The sequence below is a fragment of the Astyanax mexicanus genome, chromosome 23, assembly GCF_023375975.1.
Source record: "Astyanax mexicanus isolate ESR-SI-001 chromosome 23, AstMex3_surface, whole genome shotgun sequence".
In the NCBI taxonomy this organism is placed as follows: Eukaryota; Metazoa; Chordata; class Actinopteri; order Characiformes; family Acestrorhamphidae; genus Astyanax; species Astyanax mexicanus.
In genome coordinates this window covers 27,435,001-27,455,153 of record NC_064430.1, presented here as the reverse complement: position 1 = coordinate 27,455,153, position 20,153 = coordinate 27,435,001, and the positions used below count along the sequence as shown (strand labels likewise).

At 37.3% G+C, this 20,153-nt stretch overlaps 1 protein-coding gene across 3 annotated transcripts in view; it reads left to right on the top strand.

The window, feature by feature from the left end:
* Positions 1 to 20,153, top strand: part of phkb (phosphorylase kinase, beta) — a 180,534-nt gene that overhangs the window by 76,914 nt on the left and 83,467 nt on the right. For all 3 annotated transcript variants that reach the window (XM_049471148.1, XM_049471149.1, XM_049471150.1), the window contains 4 exons: positions 6,400 to 6,457; positions 8,959 to 9,036; positions 11,602 to 11,760; positions 16,059 to 16,153. In XM_049471148.1, coding sequence (XP_049327105.1) covers positions 6,400 to 6,457; positions 8,959 to 9,036; positions 11,602 to 11,760; positions 16,059 to 16,153 — 390 coding nt within the window. The remainder of the gene's footprint in view (positions 1 to 6,399; positions 6,458 to 8,958; positions 9,037 to 11,601; positions 11,761 to 16,058; positions 16,154 to 20,153) is intronic.

The window sequence follows — 20,153 nt, the reverse complement described above, 5'->3', positions numbered from 1 at the left end:
GAGGAGCGCAGGTGTTTTGCAGGCAGAGTAGATCCAGCTCAGTTTATTACACCAGATTTTATTTTTATTTGTTTATTTTTTGGTAAAGGTTAGGTGAATCCTCGGCGGGTTCTGAGCTGCTGAGTCACGGCTTTGATGCTGCTGTTGTGATTTTTATGGAGGGATCAATATGTTGTGTTTATAAATGTCTTATGTTATGAATATCTGCAGTGTTTTCATCGCTAATCAACTTAGCATTGCTGTGAAAAGCTTGTATCCATGGTTTTAATTGCAGCATGGAAATGTGCAGCTAAATACAGCGTCTGTAATTACGGCTAAGACAGAAACGCCGCTCCCACACAAACAGCCCAATTCAGGAACACTCGGGTTTGTTTGGGAGGATTTGCTGCAGATGGGCTGCTGTTGTTCGTACTCGGGCCGCCCACACAAATATAGCATTAATTTCATGTTTAAATGTCTCTTTTCAGTCAGAAGAATATGATTTTACTGTATTTAAAGAGCTTAAAACTGAATTCTCCTCACTTTTTGAAATGTATAGTTCATAAATTGTCTAAAATCTTGTAATCAGTTTGTAGAAGAAGCAAAAAAAAACATTTGTTACTGAATAATTGATGCTTTTGTGTGGCTTAATGCAATCACATCCTCACAGCAATGGTTCACCAAGTAATCTAAAGCCTGATATCATTGTTGATGATCTTTAAATTAAATTAGATATGTATCTATATATTTATATATATATATATATATATATATATATATATATTTTTTTGTACAACATATATGGAAAATCCTTATATCTCTGAAAGGGGAATCTTATAGAAGAAGGGAAAATGAAAGTTTTACTGAAAGTTAAAATACAATGTAAGTAATTTTTGAGCATTTCTGTTGGTCCATTCATCACCAAATTCAAAAATAGTGTAAAAAAAGTTTATACTTTCAAATGAATCAAGTAAAAAATGTATGCGATAAACAGAATGTTTTATTATCTAAGAATATCGACACATTTTTTAATTTAACTGAACGGTAAACAATAAAGTGATTTTTTTATGTATATATATATAAGTGACTTAAGGCCCAATTGTACACCCTGCTTAAGGCGTGTTGTGTAGCTCTTCGCTATCTTACACCCCGTCAACAGTCTATTTTCACGTGTTGCACCCGCACTATTAATATAGTGTCTGCGTTAATAAACAAACTACACTGATGGGTGTGGTGGTCTGGAAGTGCGGTGTGTTCAGGTAAATTTCTGGCGTGTTTCTATTTTGGTGACGGAAAACACAGGAGCTCCACTGACTGATTAAAACCCTGACAACAGTCAATCATCAGAGTCGTTTCTTATAGATGCTCCCAGCAGAGCAAAAACCCAACTTTTAACTCAAGATTAAACAGAATAAAGAATAAAATAACATTGCTGTTCCTCTAAATGAGCTGCTGGTGTCGCGCTGTTAAGATACGAATGTGCCAAAGTCAGAGCTCACCTGCTTCTTAAAGGGAATGATAACTGGCACACTGATTGGTTTATTTCATGTTACACCCAAAACTAACCACACCCATGATTAATTTTTTTATTAATTTTTTTATTTTTATTTTTTGGCGCCCAAACGATACCAAATATCAACACACCCTAAATCCAGCTGTGATAAAATAGGTCCCTTGATTTGTTACTTATATATGTTTTTTTTTTTTTATAATTGTATCAGAAATGTATAAAAGTTTATGTATGTTCTTTATCATGCTCTATGTTGACAATATACTGTGTCCCGATTACTTTTTGCCATGTAGTATATTAATCTCAAGCACACAGAATACAGAAATGACCTCTTTTATTCTATAACAGATAAAGAAAGGTTGGGGAAAAATTAATTATAACATTTTTTGATGCATAAAAAAATGATATAGATATAAAAGTGAATCTCAGAGAGATTATTATTATGGGATGTTTGCTCTTTTTAAAGATCTCAGCTTACAGTTAACCGGCTGCACGGACGCAGAGCGACGAGTGTCTTGATTTAAATTAATTCAGCGCCGCTTCACTTTCACAAACATCTCTACATCTGAGCTGAATTTAATTTCAGAGCCAAGTGATTCGCGGCCGGTGTGGGAGGGAGCGGCGGCCTCGGCGGCGCTGTAATGGAGTTTGGGCTCGGGTGCGGTGCTGATACTGTCTGGGTGTAATTGTTCGGTGTGTGTGGCTTTAGATATTACTGCTGCAGCTGCTGCTGTAGAGAGAGACGGTGCAGACCGCGATAAGCACAGGGATATCGATCACGTCCTCTTCTGTTTATTCTACTAATACATGCTTATTTTACTGAGACAGTGACAGTAGTGTGTGGCCCCGGTATTGTTTTGTATGGTCAACCTTGTTTAGTTTGGGCACTCCTAATAATTTTAATGTTTTTTCTTTAGAAATCATTGGTTGTTCGGATCAGAGACCCATTCATTCAATGAAAATGAAGCCAAAATCTTCCGCCATGTTGGCGATCCTGAAACCCAAGTCTGAGTCGCAGTAGAGACCAGAGGAGGGAGAAAGACTGTGGAAAGCAGCCTACTCATTTAAATAACCCCGCCCCTGAGGGCTGCCTCGAGGTCACAGGCTGCGGTGCGGAGCGGAGCGGAGCTGACGGTCTGTTATTGGTCCCGCCCATAACCAGCCCTTTTACAATAACCACACCTTTTTTTTAATAGAGCTGAATAACGTTTTAAAAAACGAGTTCTGTGGGGATATAAAAAATTGACTACATAAGCAGAGGTTACACTAGCTGCTGCATTTAAATAATGGAGGTAGAATTACAGTATATTAGAAAAAAACGTGATTGAAAGTTGTCTGTTTTGCCATTGAAACCTATGGGGGATGGGTGGGGTTATACAGCTTTCTGAAACCGAACAGCAGGGGGCGCCCGACCTGTGGTGGCTTCACTTTTGAGAGACGAGGCTCTGTCCAGCTATATACAGTCTATGGTTCGGATCAGCAATTTCAGTTAAATATACAGTATCATATAGCAGATGAACAAAGTAATATTTGAGAAGTGAAATGAAGTTAATAGGATCTTACAACATTTTTTTAAACTAAATTAGACAGGAGCATAAATTTGGTCAACCCAACAGAAAAATGACATCAGCATTTAGTAGATCCTCCTTTTGCATAAATAACAGCCTCTAAACCAGGGGTATTTCACTCGAATTCAGTACGGACCAGTTGTTGCCAGAAAATGTTGTCAGGCCAAGGTATGGACCATGGTCATTTTTAACTTGTGTTATGATTCAGAATTATATCCTGTATACTGAAGAAGCCTATAGTAGTTCTATCAGTGTTTTATCAACAATTAAAAGACAAAAAAAATATATATATATTATTCAGTATATTTCAACAATATGTATTGTTTTAAATAGGCCTGTCACAATAATTACATTATTGACTTATCATACAGTTTAACTGATGGAGTCTATTAATGTGAATCTGTATGTCAACTTTCACAATGCTATATTTATTCTATTTAATTTTATTTATACTAGATTTAGGCCTGTCTGTCATGATAATTACATGAATGACAAATATTGAATGACAATATATGGAGAAATGTTTGCTGAACTTTGTTTAAAAACAGCTGTTTTATTTTTATTTAATATTATTATTACTGTTAGTATGTTTCATAAAGATAGTATTTTCATCTCGTTTATTTTCTGACTGCTGCTTCTCACCGCCTACTTCGCCTGTGTGTGGCTCCGCCCTCCCGCATCTGCACAGATCTGATTGGCTGAGGAGAGCGTTTGGTGATCTTACAGCACACGTGAGTGGTCTGTGAGTTTACTGCACTGTAAAGACAAGAAAAGTGTCCGCCGCTTTAAACGAATACTGTCAGAATTAAATCCTTTTCAGTAGTTTATCGGTCTGGGTCCAGATTGGACACAGACCTCCTATTAGTGAGTTCTGCTCTAAATGCTTCCTGTAGCTTCCAATGAGAGTCTGGCTTCTGGTTGAAGGTATTTTGGACCATTCTTCTTTACAATTTTTTTTTCTTCTTCAGTTCAGTCAGGTTTGATGGTTTCCGATCATGAACAGCCCACATTAAATCACACCACAGATTTTCAATAATTTTCAGGTCTGGATTGAGAACTGAGAAGATCATTCCAGAACGTTGTACTGAACTTGTTCCTCTGCATGATGAATGCTTTAGTGCTTTAGTAGATTTTGAGCAGTGTTTAGTGTTTAGGGTCGTTGTCTTGTTGAAGTATCCAGCCCCGGCGCTTCAAACTTAAACTTTCTCACTGATTCTTGATCATTGTTCTCAAGAATCTGCTGATATTGACTGAAATCTATGAGACTCTCAACTTTAACAAGATTCCCAGTACCTGCACTGATCACACAGCCCCACAGCATGATGAACCACCAATAAATTTTACTGTGGACAGCAGTAAAGTGTTTGTGTTGGAATGCTGTGTTCTTTTTTCTCCATGCACAAATAAACGCCTTCCAAATAACTCTTTTAAGATTTTTTTTTAGAAATGTTTCATCCATCCACAGCACTTTATTTAAAAAATGAAGCTGTGCTTGTTTAAATGTGCTTTAGCTTTAGCATACCTCAAGCGACTCTGTTTCTGGCGTGTGTTTAGAAAAGGCTTCTTCAGCTTTACTCTCCTTGTGCAAAGTGCGCTGAATAGTGAATAGTAGAACGATGTACAGTGACTCCATCTGCAGCAGGATGATGTTGTAGGTCTTTGGAGCTTTGGAGTTCTGTGGGTTGACTATGACTGTTCTCACCATCCTTCTCCTCTGATTATCTGAGATTTTTCTTGTTCTGTCACTTCTGGTCTTAACTAGAACTGTGTATTTTTAGGTTATTTGAAAGTGGAGTGTTTTGAGGCTCCCATGTTGCCACTTTTCAGAGAAGATGAGAAAAAGAAGAGAACAAAATTGCAATTGGTCACATTAACACTTTCTCATAATTGAATAAGATTCACCCTTCTGTAAATCCTATACAGTTATTTTCACTTCCCAAATATCACTGTGTTCATCTGCTATATGATATATAATTAACTTAAATTGCTGATCTGAACAAATAATGATTAATAAAGAAAAATCACGAAAATTATCTGAGGTGCCCAAACTTATTCACACCACTGTATATACAGGGGTTGGACAATGAAACTGAAACACCTGTCATTTTAGTGTGGGAGGTTTCATGGCTAAATTGGAGCAGCCTGGTGAGCAATCTTCATTAATTGCACATTGCACCAGTCAGAGCAGAGTGTGAAGGTTCAATTAGCAGGGTAAGATCACAGTTTTACTCTAAATATTGTAATGCACACAACATTATGGGTGACATACCAGAGTTCAAAAGAGGACAGATTGTTGGTGCACGTCTTGCTGGAGCATCTGTGACCAAGACAGCAAGTCTTTGTGATGCATCAAGAGCCACGGTATCCAGGGTAACGTCAGCATACCACCAAGAAGGACCGACCACATCCAACAGGATTAACTGTGGATGCTGTAAGAGGAAGCTGTCTGAAAGGGATGTTCGGGTGCTAACCCGGATTGTATCCAAAAAAACATAAAACCACGGCTGATCAAATCACGGCAGAATTCAATGTGCACCTCAACTCTCCTGTTTCCACCAGAACTGTCCGTCACCACAATACATTATTGTGGTCTAAAACCAAGTGTTTCAGTTTCATTGTCCAACCCCTGTATATAGATATATGTATTGATATTGACTCTATTACGCAACACACTGATGTTTCATTATTAATGATGCTTCTTCACATATATACATACATATATATATACAGAGGATGCTGCACAGCTGCCGTCATATTTGACTTTTTTTTTTTAATACTCGTTTCTAAAGGTCTTCTCTGACGTGTGTTGTTCTCGGTTCTCAGTTTAAATAAGTAAACAAGTAAATAAATGCCTATCCTCCACAGAGACGCACTTGAACACACGTTTTAATACACAATTACTGTTTATTTACTGACTTTATCAACAACATATATCACGCAGTATGGCACATGCAGAGCATATTGCATATTTAATATGGTATGTTTCATTTGTTCCCCTTTATAAGTTAAATTCTGCAAATAAATGGAAACTATTTTGCGGTGTAAAATGAGCAGAAAGTGCCATAGTTGAGTATAATTAATGTACTGTTAATAAAATAAAAAACACTTAGCAATAACAACAGCCAGCAGAAACACTGCTGCATGTTTTATTCATAGATTACGAAGCATAAAAAAAATACATGCCTGTATGTTTTATTAATGAGTGTGTGTTCAGAATCAGAGCTGGGAGGTACCAGCCTCTCCTGACTATTAGAGAGTAAAGATGATGATGATGATGATGATGATGGTGATGGTAGTGATGATGCAGTGACCTTTGACCTTGTTCTTTCTGTCTCTCCGCAGCTGTTTGATGGTATCGAGTGCGAGTTTCCCATTTTCTTCATCTACATGATGATAGACGGTGAGTCTGACAGCAGTTATAGTGATACTACTTTAAAATAAAGCTTCTTTATTAACGCCTTATAAATAGTTTATAAAGGACTCTATTAATGGTTATAAATTAGGTCGTAAAACTACAACAAAAGAAATGTGAGCAGTGAGCTCTGCTATCCCAAAAAGTGATTTAATATTCATTTATACTGTAAAACCTCAGATCTTTATGGATACTGATCTTACTTTGTCTTTATTATCAGTCAGGATTAGGGCTGTATGATATTGGAAAAAAATAAAACTGACATTGCGACTTTTGGTTGATTTTATTTGATATAAAGTATCAGTCAAAAATCCGGACACACCTTATTTTTACTTTGTTTTTAGTTTTTTCCCCTACATAAATTTATACTGAAGTGACTCTATATGCTCTTATCTGTGGAGCTGTTAAGTTGCGGTTTCTGAAGCTGGTAACTCTGATGGAAATAGACCTTTCCTGTGCAACAGAAAAAACTCTCGCTCTTCCCTTACTGGGAAGATCCTGATGAGAGCCAGTTTCATCATTTTTATGATTTTTGCGAGTGCACTCAAGGATACTTTCTAAGTTTTTCAGTAATATGTATATATGTATTATCATAATCTGGATTAGAACATTACTCAAATATTCACTATTCACTGTATACCTGTAACTCTACCTCTTCACTACTTTACTCAACAACTGATGCTCTCAAACACTTTATTAAGAGGCAAGAAATTCAAGTAATTAACTCTTGATGAGTTCAGCACAGCTGTTAACTGAAAGCCTGAATTCCACGTGACTCTACCTCATAAAGCTGACTGAGAAAATCCAGCAGAGATGTGCAAAACTGTCTAATCTAAACAAGAGAATCTAAAATATAAAACATATTCTGAGAACATTTTTAAAATGATGAAAAAACACTCAATTTAAGATGTGTCCAAACTTTTGACAGCCACTGTATATTAATGCCGACTCATAAAAAAGTCCAAGATCACACTTATTATTATACACTTATTCATAGAGCATACCTTACTCTTTACAGAAGGTTTAACATAAAAATTTAAACTAATTATAACTGTTATATACAGTCATATGAAAAAGTTTGGGCACCCCTATTATTCTTAATCATTTTTAGTTCTAAATATTTGGGTGTTTGCAACAGCCAATTTCAGTTTGATATATCTAATAACTGATGGACACAGTAATATTTCAGGATTGAAATGAGCTTTATTGTACTAACAGAAAATGTGCAATATGCATTAAACCAAAATTTGACCGGTGCAAAAGTATGGGCACCCTTATCATTGTATTGATTTGAATACTCCTAACTACTTTTTACTGACTTACTGAAGCACAAAATTGGTTTGGTAACCTCATTGAGCTTTGAACTTCATAGCCAGGTGTATCCAATCATGAGAAAAGGTATTTAAGGTGGCCAATTGCAAGTTGTTCTCCTATTTGAATCTCCTCTGAAGAGCGGCATCATGGGCTCAACTTGAGAACAACTTGCAATTGGCCACCTTAAATACCTTTCCTCATGATTCTCATGATCATTTCAATCCTGAAATATTACTGTGTCCATCAGTTATTAGATATATCAAACTGAAATGGCTGTTGCAAACACCCAAATATTTAGAACTAAAAATGATTAAGATTAATAGGGGTGCCCAAACTTTTTTTTCATATGACTGTATGTGACACCTCTGCCCCTGGTACATTTTTACATATGTTCTGGGAGTGTCCTGTAATTGTAAAATTTTGGAGATATGTAAACACAGTGTTGTCTGATATTCTTGAAATAGAATACAATTTGGATCCATGCTTGTGTCTCCTGAATGATAACTCCAACTTGGAGTTGAAGATGACACAGTGCAAGCTGTTGTTCTCTGGGTTTACTGCTGCTAAAAAGACAATTATACAAAACTGGATTACACCTGGAGTTTATATGGAATCATTTTGGGTGGTTAATCTACTCAATATAGCAAAACTTGAATCTACCGCTGCTCGACTTCATCACGCTAAGCCCATAACAGTTAAAACAAGGCAGACTTTTGTGTTGAATATTTTGGATTTTTTTTGCAAAGTATGTGTTGAATTTAAACACTTCCTCCTATTTATTTCTATCTGAAAAATACAAATTCTTGATCACAAAAAAAGACCAAGATCAGTATCCAGAAAGATCTGAGGTTTTACAGTATTAATGAGTGTGGGATCATTATTTAGATAAATGACTGGCCCCTGTTGTTTTTGTTCATATGTTGCAACTGATTATTGATGTTTTTACAACCTAATTTACAACCAAATAATTACATATTTATATACAGACCGTTTATAAAGGATTCTGGTTTTAAAGTGGTACCCTTATAGCTCTTCCTGATATCATATTAATATTTAATAATTGATGATGCTGAAGCTGCTGAGATGGTGGAGCAGTGGTGTGTGTGGTGGGTTCTGTGCTCTGATAGCTGTGGGTTCAATTCTAACTCTGTTATCTGTGTGTTTTTATTCTATAGGCGTATTCAGGGGAAATCAAGCTCAGGTGAAGGAGTATCAAGATCTGCTGCAGGCTGTTATATTTCAGACCTATGATGGTAAGTTATACACACACACACACACACACACAATGCTTACAGGTGTGGTTTGATAGACCATAGACCACGACACTTTGTTGTCAGGTTTGATGCTCCTGTGTTGATAATCCACTGCCAAGATAGCAATGAACATCAGACTGTTGATGTCTGTCTAGGTTGTGTTCTTCAGCCAGTGGTGCACCTGTGTTTTCTGTTGCCAAGATAGCAATACACCAGAAATTTTAGCATACCACCAGATATATTCACAAGCTCTATTGCTGTTTAAACAGTGCAGGTGGACGACATGAAAATAAATTGTTGGCGGGGTGTATGATAGCAATGAGCATTGTGACAAGCCTTGTGCAGGGTGTAAGACATCGCCCTGGGTCCTGCCACAAGAGAGCATAAAAGTGTTAGCCCTATCAAGTCAAAAGTCAGTGCAGTTTTGTTTTCCCACAAAATCTTACAGCACTTCATGCTTTCCTCTGCTACTGACAACTTTTATGGAGATGTGGATTTCATTTTCCAGCAGGATTTGGCACACTGCCCACACTGCCAAAAGTACTAATTGGTCTTATATAATATTAACATTTTCTGAGACACTGATTTTTGGGTTTTTATTGGATGTAAGCCATAATCAATCATCAAAAATATATAAGTTTCACATTTTGAACTGAATTACTGAAATACAGTAACTTTTTTAATTATTTATTAATTTTCTTAAGATGCAATACTACATACATGATTTATCACCAATCAAGCATTTATGGGAGCAGCTGGAATACTAGCTTCAGTAACCGATGAGAGTAGAGCAGGATCTACAGGCCCAGCTGTAGCAACATCTGTAGGTAAACCTGTATAGCTGCACACCCAGCCGTGCCTCACCTCACTCTTCTTGTGAATGTTTAAAGTGAAAACAGGAGCTTCCAGTGCTTGTGGTGTAGCTGCTGCTGCTTTACAAGGTGTTTCGTCTTGTTCCTGTTTTCTAGTTCAGGCCCATCATTTATTTAGCATTTTTATCTACATCCAGAGCTTTTCACTCGATACGATCTGATAGCTTTTCTCAGGGCTGTTTCTTCAGACGGAGGGAAACCTGAGAGTGATGTTTTGGTTTTAAGATGTTTAAACTTACGTAGCACTGAACACACACACACACACATATTCATATAATAAATATTTATAATAATCTTTATTTGTACTGTGAGAACTATATTAGGCGCTAACGTTTATTTGGGAGTTGGGAGATGTAAAAAGAATACAAGAATATACACTGAATATATATCTAAGAATATACAAGAGAGTATTTTAAATAAAACATAAAATTATATATTTATTATACACAGATCAAGCATTACATTATGACCTTGTTTCCTCTTGCTTCTGTTGCAGAAAAATAGATACAAAAAAGTGCTCCTATATGATCAGTAGAGCTGAAAGAACATGGACGAATGGGTGTAGAAACAAGACAGTGGTCATAATGTTATGCTTGATTTGTGTATATTAGACTAACACAAAAATACAGAAATAAATTAAGAAGTACTTTATTACTAGCTGCATATTTCGGTAATAAACAATAATTCTGTGTTTTTTATGTATTTAATTTTTACAGTATAAAAATAAAAAATGTTAAATTACAACTGTAAGGTTTAATATATGATGCAGATTGTGTTTAATGTTGTCTAATGCAGTCATATTAAATGTGATTTAAAAATAAATAAATGAAAAAAAATTGTAATGAATCATATTGCACAAAACAATTTCTTTTTAGAACTTGATTGAACCATTTCCTGAATAATTACTACTATTAACTTGAATCGAATTGTAAATAATTTTAGATTACACCAGATCATTTCCAGATTAATTGCATTTCAAATTTAATTGACTCAAATTAATATAACATTACTTGATATTCTGAATATATCCATTAAAATAAATGTAATTGTAGACGCAGAGTGGTCCAGCAGTCTAAAGTGCTGCCACTATGATCGGGAGATCTTTGGTTTGAATCCCGATCATGCAGCTCGCCATCAGATGCGGGAGCCCTGAGAGAGCACAATTGGTCTTGCTCTCTCTCTCTCTCTCTCTCTCTCTCTCTCTCTCTCTCTCTCTCTCTCTCTCTCTCTCTCTCTCTCTCTCTCTCTCTCTGGGTGGGTACAGTAGATGTCGCTCTTTCCCCTCATCACTCCAAAGGGTGATGTGGATCTGCACAAGGCTGCGTCTGTGAGCTGCTGTATCAGAACCGAGTCGCTGTGCTTTCCTCCGAGTGTTAGCGCTGTGATGCTACTCAGCAATTCTGCATCAGCAGCAGTTCAAAAGAAGGAGTCTGATTTCACATGTATCGGAGGAGGCATGTGCTGGTCTTTTATTTTGGCATCACTAGGGATGGGGGGGGGGATATACAGTTGATTTCATTGAATCAATTCCGAAAGAATCATATTTGATTCACTTGAATCACTTTGTGTTCAGAGATTGACCATTATTAAAACCTTGTATATGACTAGACTCTCTCTCTCTCTCTCTCTCTCTCTCTCTCTCCCTCTCTGTCTCTCTCTCTCTCTCTCTCTCTCTCTTTCTCTATGTATGTAGGTCATGCCGTCATCCCGAAGTATTACCATGTGCCGGCGGACTTTGTGGAGGCGGAGCAGAAGAAGCACGGCAGTCAGAAACGGTTCCCCAGCAACTCGGGCCAAGACGGGATGCTGTTCCTCTGGGGTCAGGCTCTGTACAACATCGCAAAGCTGCTGGGTCAGTGTCAACACACACACACACTCACACACACACACTCAGTAGAAAGACACCTCAGTAATAGATTTTTTTTTTATTATTATTATTCTAGGAAGAAACAATATTTGAATTCCTATCACTGCACTGCTCTTACATATTATATATTAAATCCCAATGTATTATTTAATTAAAATACAATACATTACACATATAATCACTTGTTTTCTGAATTAAAGCATTCAACATTGTATGCAAATACTCATTGTATGCTTAACTCATTGTTTTCCTTCCTAAATGCATTAATATACAGTACACTTACTTATTCTGCCTACATCTACTTATACTAAAAAAACAGAGCAGCCAATCAGAACAGAGCTCATTTAAAAATATCTTTTCTTTATTCGTGCAGACTACATTTTGATATTCTTGCCTCTAGTCAGCGAAAGAGCTAGCGCTAAATGCAGTTAGCGGCTAATGCCAATACTGCTCCAGCAGTGCTAGCTGGGGTTACCAGCAGCAGGCTTCAGGCTGATAATACTCACCTGTAAACGGCAAAAGAGCTAGCGCTTAGCGGGGTTAGCAGCTAATGTAATAGATTTTATTTGTTCTAAGGAGAAACAATATTTGACACGCAGGCATGTGCAAATTAGGGATCCACCGAAATTCAAACAAAATAAAACATTTGCTTTGAAGGTTGAATAACAAATTGTGGATATTTTTACAGGTTTTAATTCATTTCTCCACTTTTTTTTCACACATTTTTTATGTTTTTGTCTTGCTTTTTGTACAAAAAGAAATTATAAACATTATTTTGTATACCAAATATTTTTAACATCCTAGCTGACACTACAAAAAAAACACAATACGTTTTTTTTGTTGTTCTCCACATTTTACTGTGGTCACCCAGCACTGCAAAATTATAGAAATATCATTTATAAAGCTTATGAAACATCATGAAATCGCAGTTACAAAACTTTTGTAGAGGGCTTTTTAATTGGAAATGCATTAGAATTGGTGGTTAACCGCTAGTAAATGCCGTCTGACAGTGCCACACTGAGGAACCCTGAGTGTTCCGGTAAACCAGGGTGACATGGTAAACACGCAGACTACAGCAAGATTGTAAAGAGGTATTTAACACTGAGTAAACTGAGTGAGCAGAGCATGATAAGTAATGCCAATTCCTTTATTTAATGTCATTTATGTGAGTAGATAATAAAAATAAACTTAAACCTGCAGTTTATTGGCTCTTCCTATCAGCTCCCTCCCGCACTTCCTGCCGCCACTGCTGAAAAATCACATTAGAAAAAAACATTAGAGGAAATACTACACTACATCTTGGCATACATTAGTTTTTTTGTATAAATTGTTCAGCCACTTCACTGCAAGTCGTTTTGTTTCACTGAAAATATAAGGTTTTGATTAATGTTAACCCATAGAGGGCACTATTAGATGGTTGTTTTTGGTTTTGTTTGTGAACAAATCAAAATATTGTTCTTTTCTGATTTTTGTTCTTAGTTTTCATTTCCTAAACCGTTTTTGGCTCCCTGCTCTGTAGAATTACCAGGAGCTGCTCAGTTATTCATATCTCGATTATTATCCTGCGTTTTGCGCTGGATCCCCTGGTCTGCTCAAAGGGAATTTCAGAGTGAGCGCTGTTCAAACGGCTGCGCTGGTGCTGGGTTGAATGCGGTGTTGGAGGAGAGGTTTGTTGAGCTGAACTGTGAGGTTACACTAATGAACGTGTTGTTAGAGAATGAAGGAGACGAGCGAGGAAGAAATGAATAGTGCTGTGAGCGCTCTGCTCTCTTCACGTCTCGCTGTGTGTTTTAATCTCCCCGTATTCTAACAACTATATTCCATACTGCAGAAAACGAGCCCACTTTTTTTTAGAATTTAACACAGAACCGACTGCAGGAAGGTGAATTTTCACTCCAGTGTCACAGCAGGGTGGGCTAGATTGGAATGGAATTTGTTTGAAATGTGGGTTGAGTGGTTGGTTGGTTCAGTAGTTTAATTGGTTGGATTGTTGGTTAAGTGGTTGGTTGGTTGGAGGGTGGATGTGTAGTTTGGCCTGATCTATTAGTTGGTAGGTTGACTGGATGGTTAAATGGTTTGTTAGTTGGTTATGATGATGAGTAGGTAGGTTGGTTTCTTGGTTGGATAGGGAAGTGATTGGTAGGTTGGATATTTGAGTAATTGTAGCCATGTGTAGTGTAGTGAATGTGTAGTTGATTCGGTGATTGGTTGAGATTTTGGTTGTTTGGTTGGGTCTGTAAGTTGGTGGATTGGTTGGTTAGGTCTATGAGTTGGTTGGTTAGTTATTTTTTGGGTGATTGGTTGGTTTGTTGGTGCTGTAGGTTGGCTAGATGTATTAGTTTGTTGGTATACTTGGTTCAGGGATTGGCTGATTTTTTGGTTGGTTGTTTGGTTGGATCTGTGAGTTGGTTGATTGTTTGAGTGATTGGTTGGTTCAGTAATTTAATTGGTTGCATTGTTGGTTGAGTGATTGGTTGGTCGGAGGGTGGAGTGGTAGTTTGGCCTGATCTATTAGTTGGTTGGTTGACTGGCTGGTTAAGCGGTTGGTTAATTGGCTAGGTCCATGAGTTGGTTGGTTGGTTGTTTTTTGGTTGGATGAGGAAGTGATTGGTAGGTTGGGTAGTTGAGTAGTTGTTGCCGTGTTTGAGTGTGTAGTTGGTTCAGTGATTGGTTGAGTTTGTGCTTGTTTGGTAAGGTCTGTGAATCAGTAGATTGGCTGGATAGGTTTATGAGTTGCTTGGTTAGTTGATTGCTTGAGTGATTGGTCGGTTGGTTCAGTAGTTTAATTGGTTGGATGTTGGTTGGAGTGATAGGTTGGTCAGCTCTATTAGTTGTTGGTTGACTGGCTTAAGCAGATGGTTTGTTGGTTATGTCCATGAGTTAGTTGGATAAGGAAGTGATTGGTAGGTTGCATAGTTAAGTAGTTGTTTATGTGTTTGGATGTATTAATGGTTCAGGGATTGGTTTTTGGTTGGTTGTTTGGTTGGATCTGTGAGTTGGTTGATTGGTTGAGTGATTGGTTGGTTCAGTAGTTTAATTGGTTGGATTGTTGGTTGGTTGATTGGTTTCTTGGTTGGGTGAGGAAGTGATTGGTAGTTGAGTTGGATAGTTGAGTAGTTGTTGCCGTGTTTGAGTGTGTAGTTGGTTCGAGGATTGGCTGAGTTTTCGGTTGTTTGGTTGGGTCTGTGAGTTGGTGGATTGATTGGTTAGTTAGTTGTTTGAGTGATTGGTTGGTTGGGTCAGTAGTTAAATTGGTTGGTCAGAGGGTCGATTGGTAGGTTGGCCAGATCTTTTAGTTGGTTGGTTAGCTGACTGGTAAAGTGGTCTGTTAGTTGGTTAGGTCAGTGAGTTGACTCGTTGGATGGTGAAATGATGGGTAGATTGGATGTTAGTGTTTGGATGTGTAGTTGGTTGAGTGCTTGGTTAAGTATTGGTTGACTGTTTGGAGGGTGAAGGTTTGTTAGTTGGAGGGTGTTGGATGGTTGGTGGGTTGAGTGGTAGGCTGGCCAGTTCCATTAGTTGGTTGGATAGTTGGTTAGGTTTGTAAGTTGATTGGTTGGATAGTGCAGTGATTGGTAGGTTGGATAGTTGAGTATTTTTTTTAGTGGTTGGGTGTGTAGTTGGTTCAGTGATTGGTTGATTCAGAGATTGTATAATAACGCCTATTGGTTGGTTGGCTGTCTTATTGGTTCAGTTGTAGGTAGTTGAGTAGTTGTTTCAGTGGTTGGTTGTGTTTATGGTTGGTTTATGTAGTGGTTGGTTGGTTAGATGGCTGTTTTTAGTTATTAGTTGTTTGTTGGTTGGTTGACTTGTTGGTTAAATGGTAGGTTGGATAGTTGAGTGGTTGTTTCAGTGGTTGTGTCAGTAGTTAGTTGATTGTGTGAGTGGTTGTTTGGCTGGCTTAGTGGTTAGTTAGTTAGTTAGTTAGTTAGTTAGTTAGTTAGTTAGTTAGTTAGTTAGTTAGTTAGTTAGTTACATCCATGATTTGTTTGTTTGCTTGCTTCATATGAAAAGTTGAGTGATTATTTGTTTGATTGATTAAGTGGCTGGTTGGTTAGGTTAAAGATTTGGATGATTGGCTGGTTGATTGGTTGGTTGTTTTGATTAAGTGATTGGTTGGTTTTGAGATCTTTGAATCATATTATTGAATGACTTTATAAAGAATCGTAATCATATTTAAATCATATTCATCTCTGAGTTGCCCATGGTGTGTGTTATTGTAGGGAAGATATTAAGATTCTCACTGTTTTAATCAGATGAATCACCTCTTATCTGCTCTACAGTGGATGGCTTGATCAGCCCTAAAGACATCGACCCCATAAACCGTTACGTCCAGAGGCAGGACCAGAGAAATGTGAGCATGAGATACTCCAATCAGGTGAGCTGATCCTTCACCCTTGGCATGTTGTATATATATATATATATATATATATATATGTATATATATATATATATATATATGTATATATATATATATATATATATATATATACGTATATATATATAATATATATATATATATATATATATATATATATATATATATATATATATATATATATATACATATATATATATATATATATATATATATATATATATATATATATATATGTATATATATATACGTATATATATACATATATACATGTATATATATATATATATATATATATATATATATGTATATATATATATATATATATGTATATGTATATGTATATATATATATATATATATATATATACATATATATATACATATATATATATATATATATATATACATATATATATACAGTTGTGGTCAAAAGTTTACATACACTTGTAAAAAAACATAATGTTATGGCTGTCTTGAGTTTTCAATAAGTTCTACAACTCTTATTTTTCTGTGATAGAGTGATTCTGATTTCAATTCGTAGAGATACTTAAAAGTATTAAGTATTATTGTTAATTGTAATTTTATTTATAATAAATGATAAAAATACAGTCCATGTGTAGAGATGTGTACTGTACTCTACACATTTTGAAGTGAGGTGTATACTGACGACTCCAGCAGCTTAGAGAAGTGTCCTTAGTGTGTGAAATCTCTCTCTGCTGATGTGTTTGATGTTTGTGTCGAGGGCACAGCGAGTACACACACACACACACACACACACACACACACAGCTCCACACACAACTCACCTTTCATCAGCCCCACAGGCCTGTTTACACCTACAGACTGAGCTCTGCTTATACAGTATATGGTAGAGTTTATTCTGCTCTTTTGTTGAAGTAACTGTCTCTACTGTCCAGGGAAGAACTTCTGGAGACTAGATTCTGGAGAATTGTTATGAAGATTAATTGCATTTCAGCAGCAAATGCATTATCCCAAAAGTATATTGGATGGAGCTCCATTATTCCAGAGAACACAGTTCTTTCACTGATCCACAGCTTCTTACCCCTCTATAGCTGATACTTGGTGTTAGGCATGGAGCCAGAAGGTTCAGAATGGCTAATCTGCTCCAGAGGGCCTAGGATTCTCTCCCTATAGAGACTAGACAAGCTGTGTGAAAAGTTACTTTAATTTCAGTAATTTAGTTCAAAATGTGAAACTCATATATTATATAGATGTATTAAAGACAGCGTGATCTATTTTAAGTGTTTATTACTTTTATTGATAATGATGAAAACCCAAAAATCTGTGTTTCAGGAAATTAGAATATTATAAAAGACCAATTGGTACTTGGCAGTGTGGGCAGTGTGCCAAGTCTTGCTGGAAAATGAAATCTTCTCAAGATCTCTATAAAAGTTGTCAGTAGCAGAGGGAAGCATGAAGTGCTGTAAGATTTTGTGGGAAAACAAAACTGCACTGACTTTAGACTTGATAATAAAACACAGTGGATCAACACCAGCAGATGACACGTCCCTCCAAACCATCACTGATCATCAGTAAATTTTACATTTCATTTCAAGAAATCGAGGGAGCAGAGTCTGGAGGAAGAGTGGAGAGACACACAGTCCAAACTGCTCGAGGTCTAGTGTGAAGTTTCCACCAATCAGTGATGGTTTGGATAAAGAGACATGTCATCTGCTGGTGTCATCTGCTGGTGTTGGTGTTGTTTTATATCTTTTTTTTTTTTTTTTTTTTCAAAATATATTATTATATCAATAATGTTTTGATGGCCTGTAGTATATTTATTGATGCAGCAAGTTTGAAAATTTGGTGGAATTTTCTTAAAAATGACCCAGTTTTGAGAAGAGCGGCACTGCATGCTCTCCACTCCACCGTTCCGGCTGCGGATGGAGAGGATTAGAGCTGTCCCAATGTGTGTGTGTGTTTGTGTGTGTGTGTGTGTGTGTGTGAGTAGGGCGGGCACATCCTTTCTGCACTGGCTGCAGGTTCACTGCAGGTGGAATGGACAGCAGGTGATGGGAGATGTTTGCTGGTCACCAGCAGCCAACTGTGTGCTCAGCAGGTTCAGCCAGTCATGCTGATGCACTGGAGCCATGACAGGATGCTAACGCTGCTAATGTGTGTGTTTTGTGTGTGTGTGTACTTGTTTATGAGTGGCATTGTAGTATATGGAGGTCAGGCTTATATATGATGTGTGTGTGTGTGTGTGTATGTGTATACATACATCAACCGGCCACTTTTACTTTTAACTACCTCTTCTCAGAGGCTCTCCGAGGCTACTTTTGGGTAGTGTACCTCTTGGTGAGAGTGTAGTTGTGGAGTGTATTTTATTGAGGTCAGATTTAAATATGATGAGTGTGCCTATATATACAGTACAGGCCAAACGTTTGTACACACCTTCTCTTTTTCAATGTGTTTTCTTTATTTTCATGACTATTTACGTTGTAGATTCTCACTGAAGCATCAAAATTATGAATGAACACGTGGAGTTTTACGTACTTAACAAAAAAGGTGAAATTACGAAAAACATGTTTTATATTCTAGTTTCTTCAAAATAGCCACCCTTTGCTCTGATTACTGCTTTGCACACTCTTGGCATCTTTCTCTCAATGAGCTTCAAGAGGTGGCCACCTGAAATGGTTTTCCAACAGTCTTGAAGGAAGGAGTTCCCAGAGGTGTTTATTAGCACTTGTTGCTCCTTTGCCTTCTTCACTCTGTGCTCCAGCTCATTTTTTGTTAAGTACATAAAACTCAACATGTGTTCATTCATAGTTTTGATGCTTCAGTGAGAATCTACAATGTAAATAGTCATGAAAATAAAGAAAACGCACTGAAAAAGAGAAGGTGTGTCCAAACTTTTGGCTTGTGTAACAGAGAAACAATCCAAATAGAGGGTGAGATTTACCTCAGGATTGCTACTACGTTTATTTCTAACTCCCTAATGGAAATCTCCACCAGGGTAGACTTAAGTGCAGACCAGGTTACAACAGGTACAGAATTAATACAAAAAAAAAAAACGTGATAAACAGAAGCAAAGAGTGTTGTAAAGTGGTGTAAAGCTTCTGTGCAAACTCCTCTTTGGGGTTGTGGTGTGCTTTTCACAGAGAGGGAATGTATTTGAGAAGAATCAAAATGGCTGCAGCACCTCTGCAGTTTAGAAAAAGGAGAAGCAAAAGGGCAGGGAAACGAGAACTATGGTGCCAAACAAACTAAAGGGAATGGCAATCAAACCGCAGGTACTCGGTTTGTATCGAATAACTCACATACAGATACAGGGGTTGGACAATGAAACTGAAACACCTGTCATTTTAGTGTGGGAGGTTTCATGGCTAAATTGGAGCAGCCTGGTGTTCACATTATTGCACCAGTAAGAGCAGAGTGTGAAGGTTCAATTAGCAGGGTAAGAGCACAGTTCTGCTCAAAATATTGCAATGCACACAACATTATGGGTGACATACCAGAGTTCAAAAGAGGACAAATTGTTGGTGCACGTCTTGCTGGAGCATCTGTGACCAAGACAGCAAGTCTTTGTGATGTATCAAGAGCCACGGTATCCAGGGTAATGTCAGCATACCACCAAGAAGGAACAACCAGATCCAACAGGATTAACTGTGGACGCTGTAAGAGGAAGCTGTCTGAAAGGGATGTTCGGGTGCTAACCCGGATTGTATCCAAAAAACATAAAAACACGGCTGCTCAAATCACGGCAGAATTCAATGTGCACCACAACTCTCCTGTTTCCTGTTTTCTCTCATAGTAGATCCACCAACTGCCTTCTTTCAGCAGGATAATGCTCACGCACACAGAGCAAGGGATTCCCAGTAATGCAATACTTTGTTCGCCAGATTTATCGATCATTGAGCATTTATGAAACAAGCTGGATGCCATACAGAACTTACATACCCAAACATATCCCATATTGTATCCATCAATTCCATGCTCTCTCTCTCTCTCTCTCTCTCTCTCCCTCTCTCCTTCTCA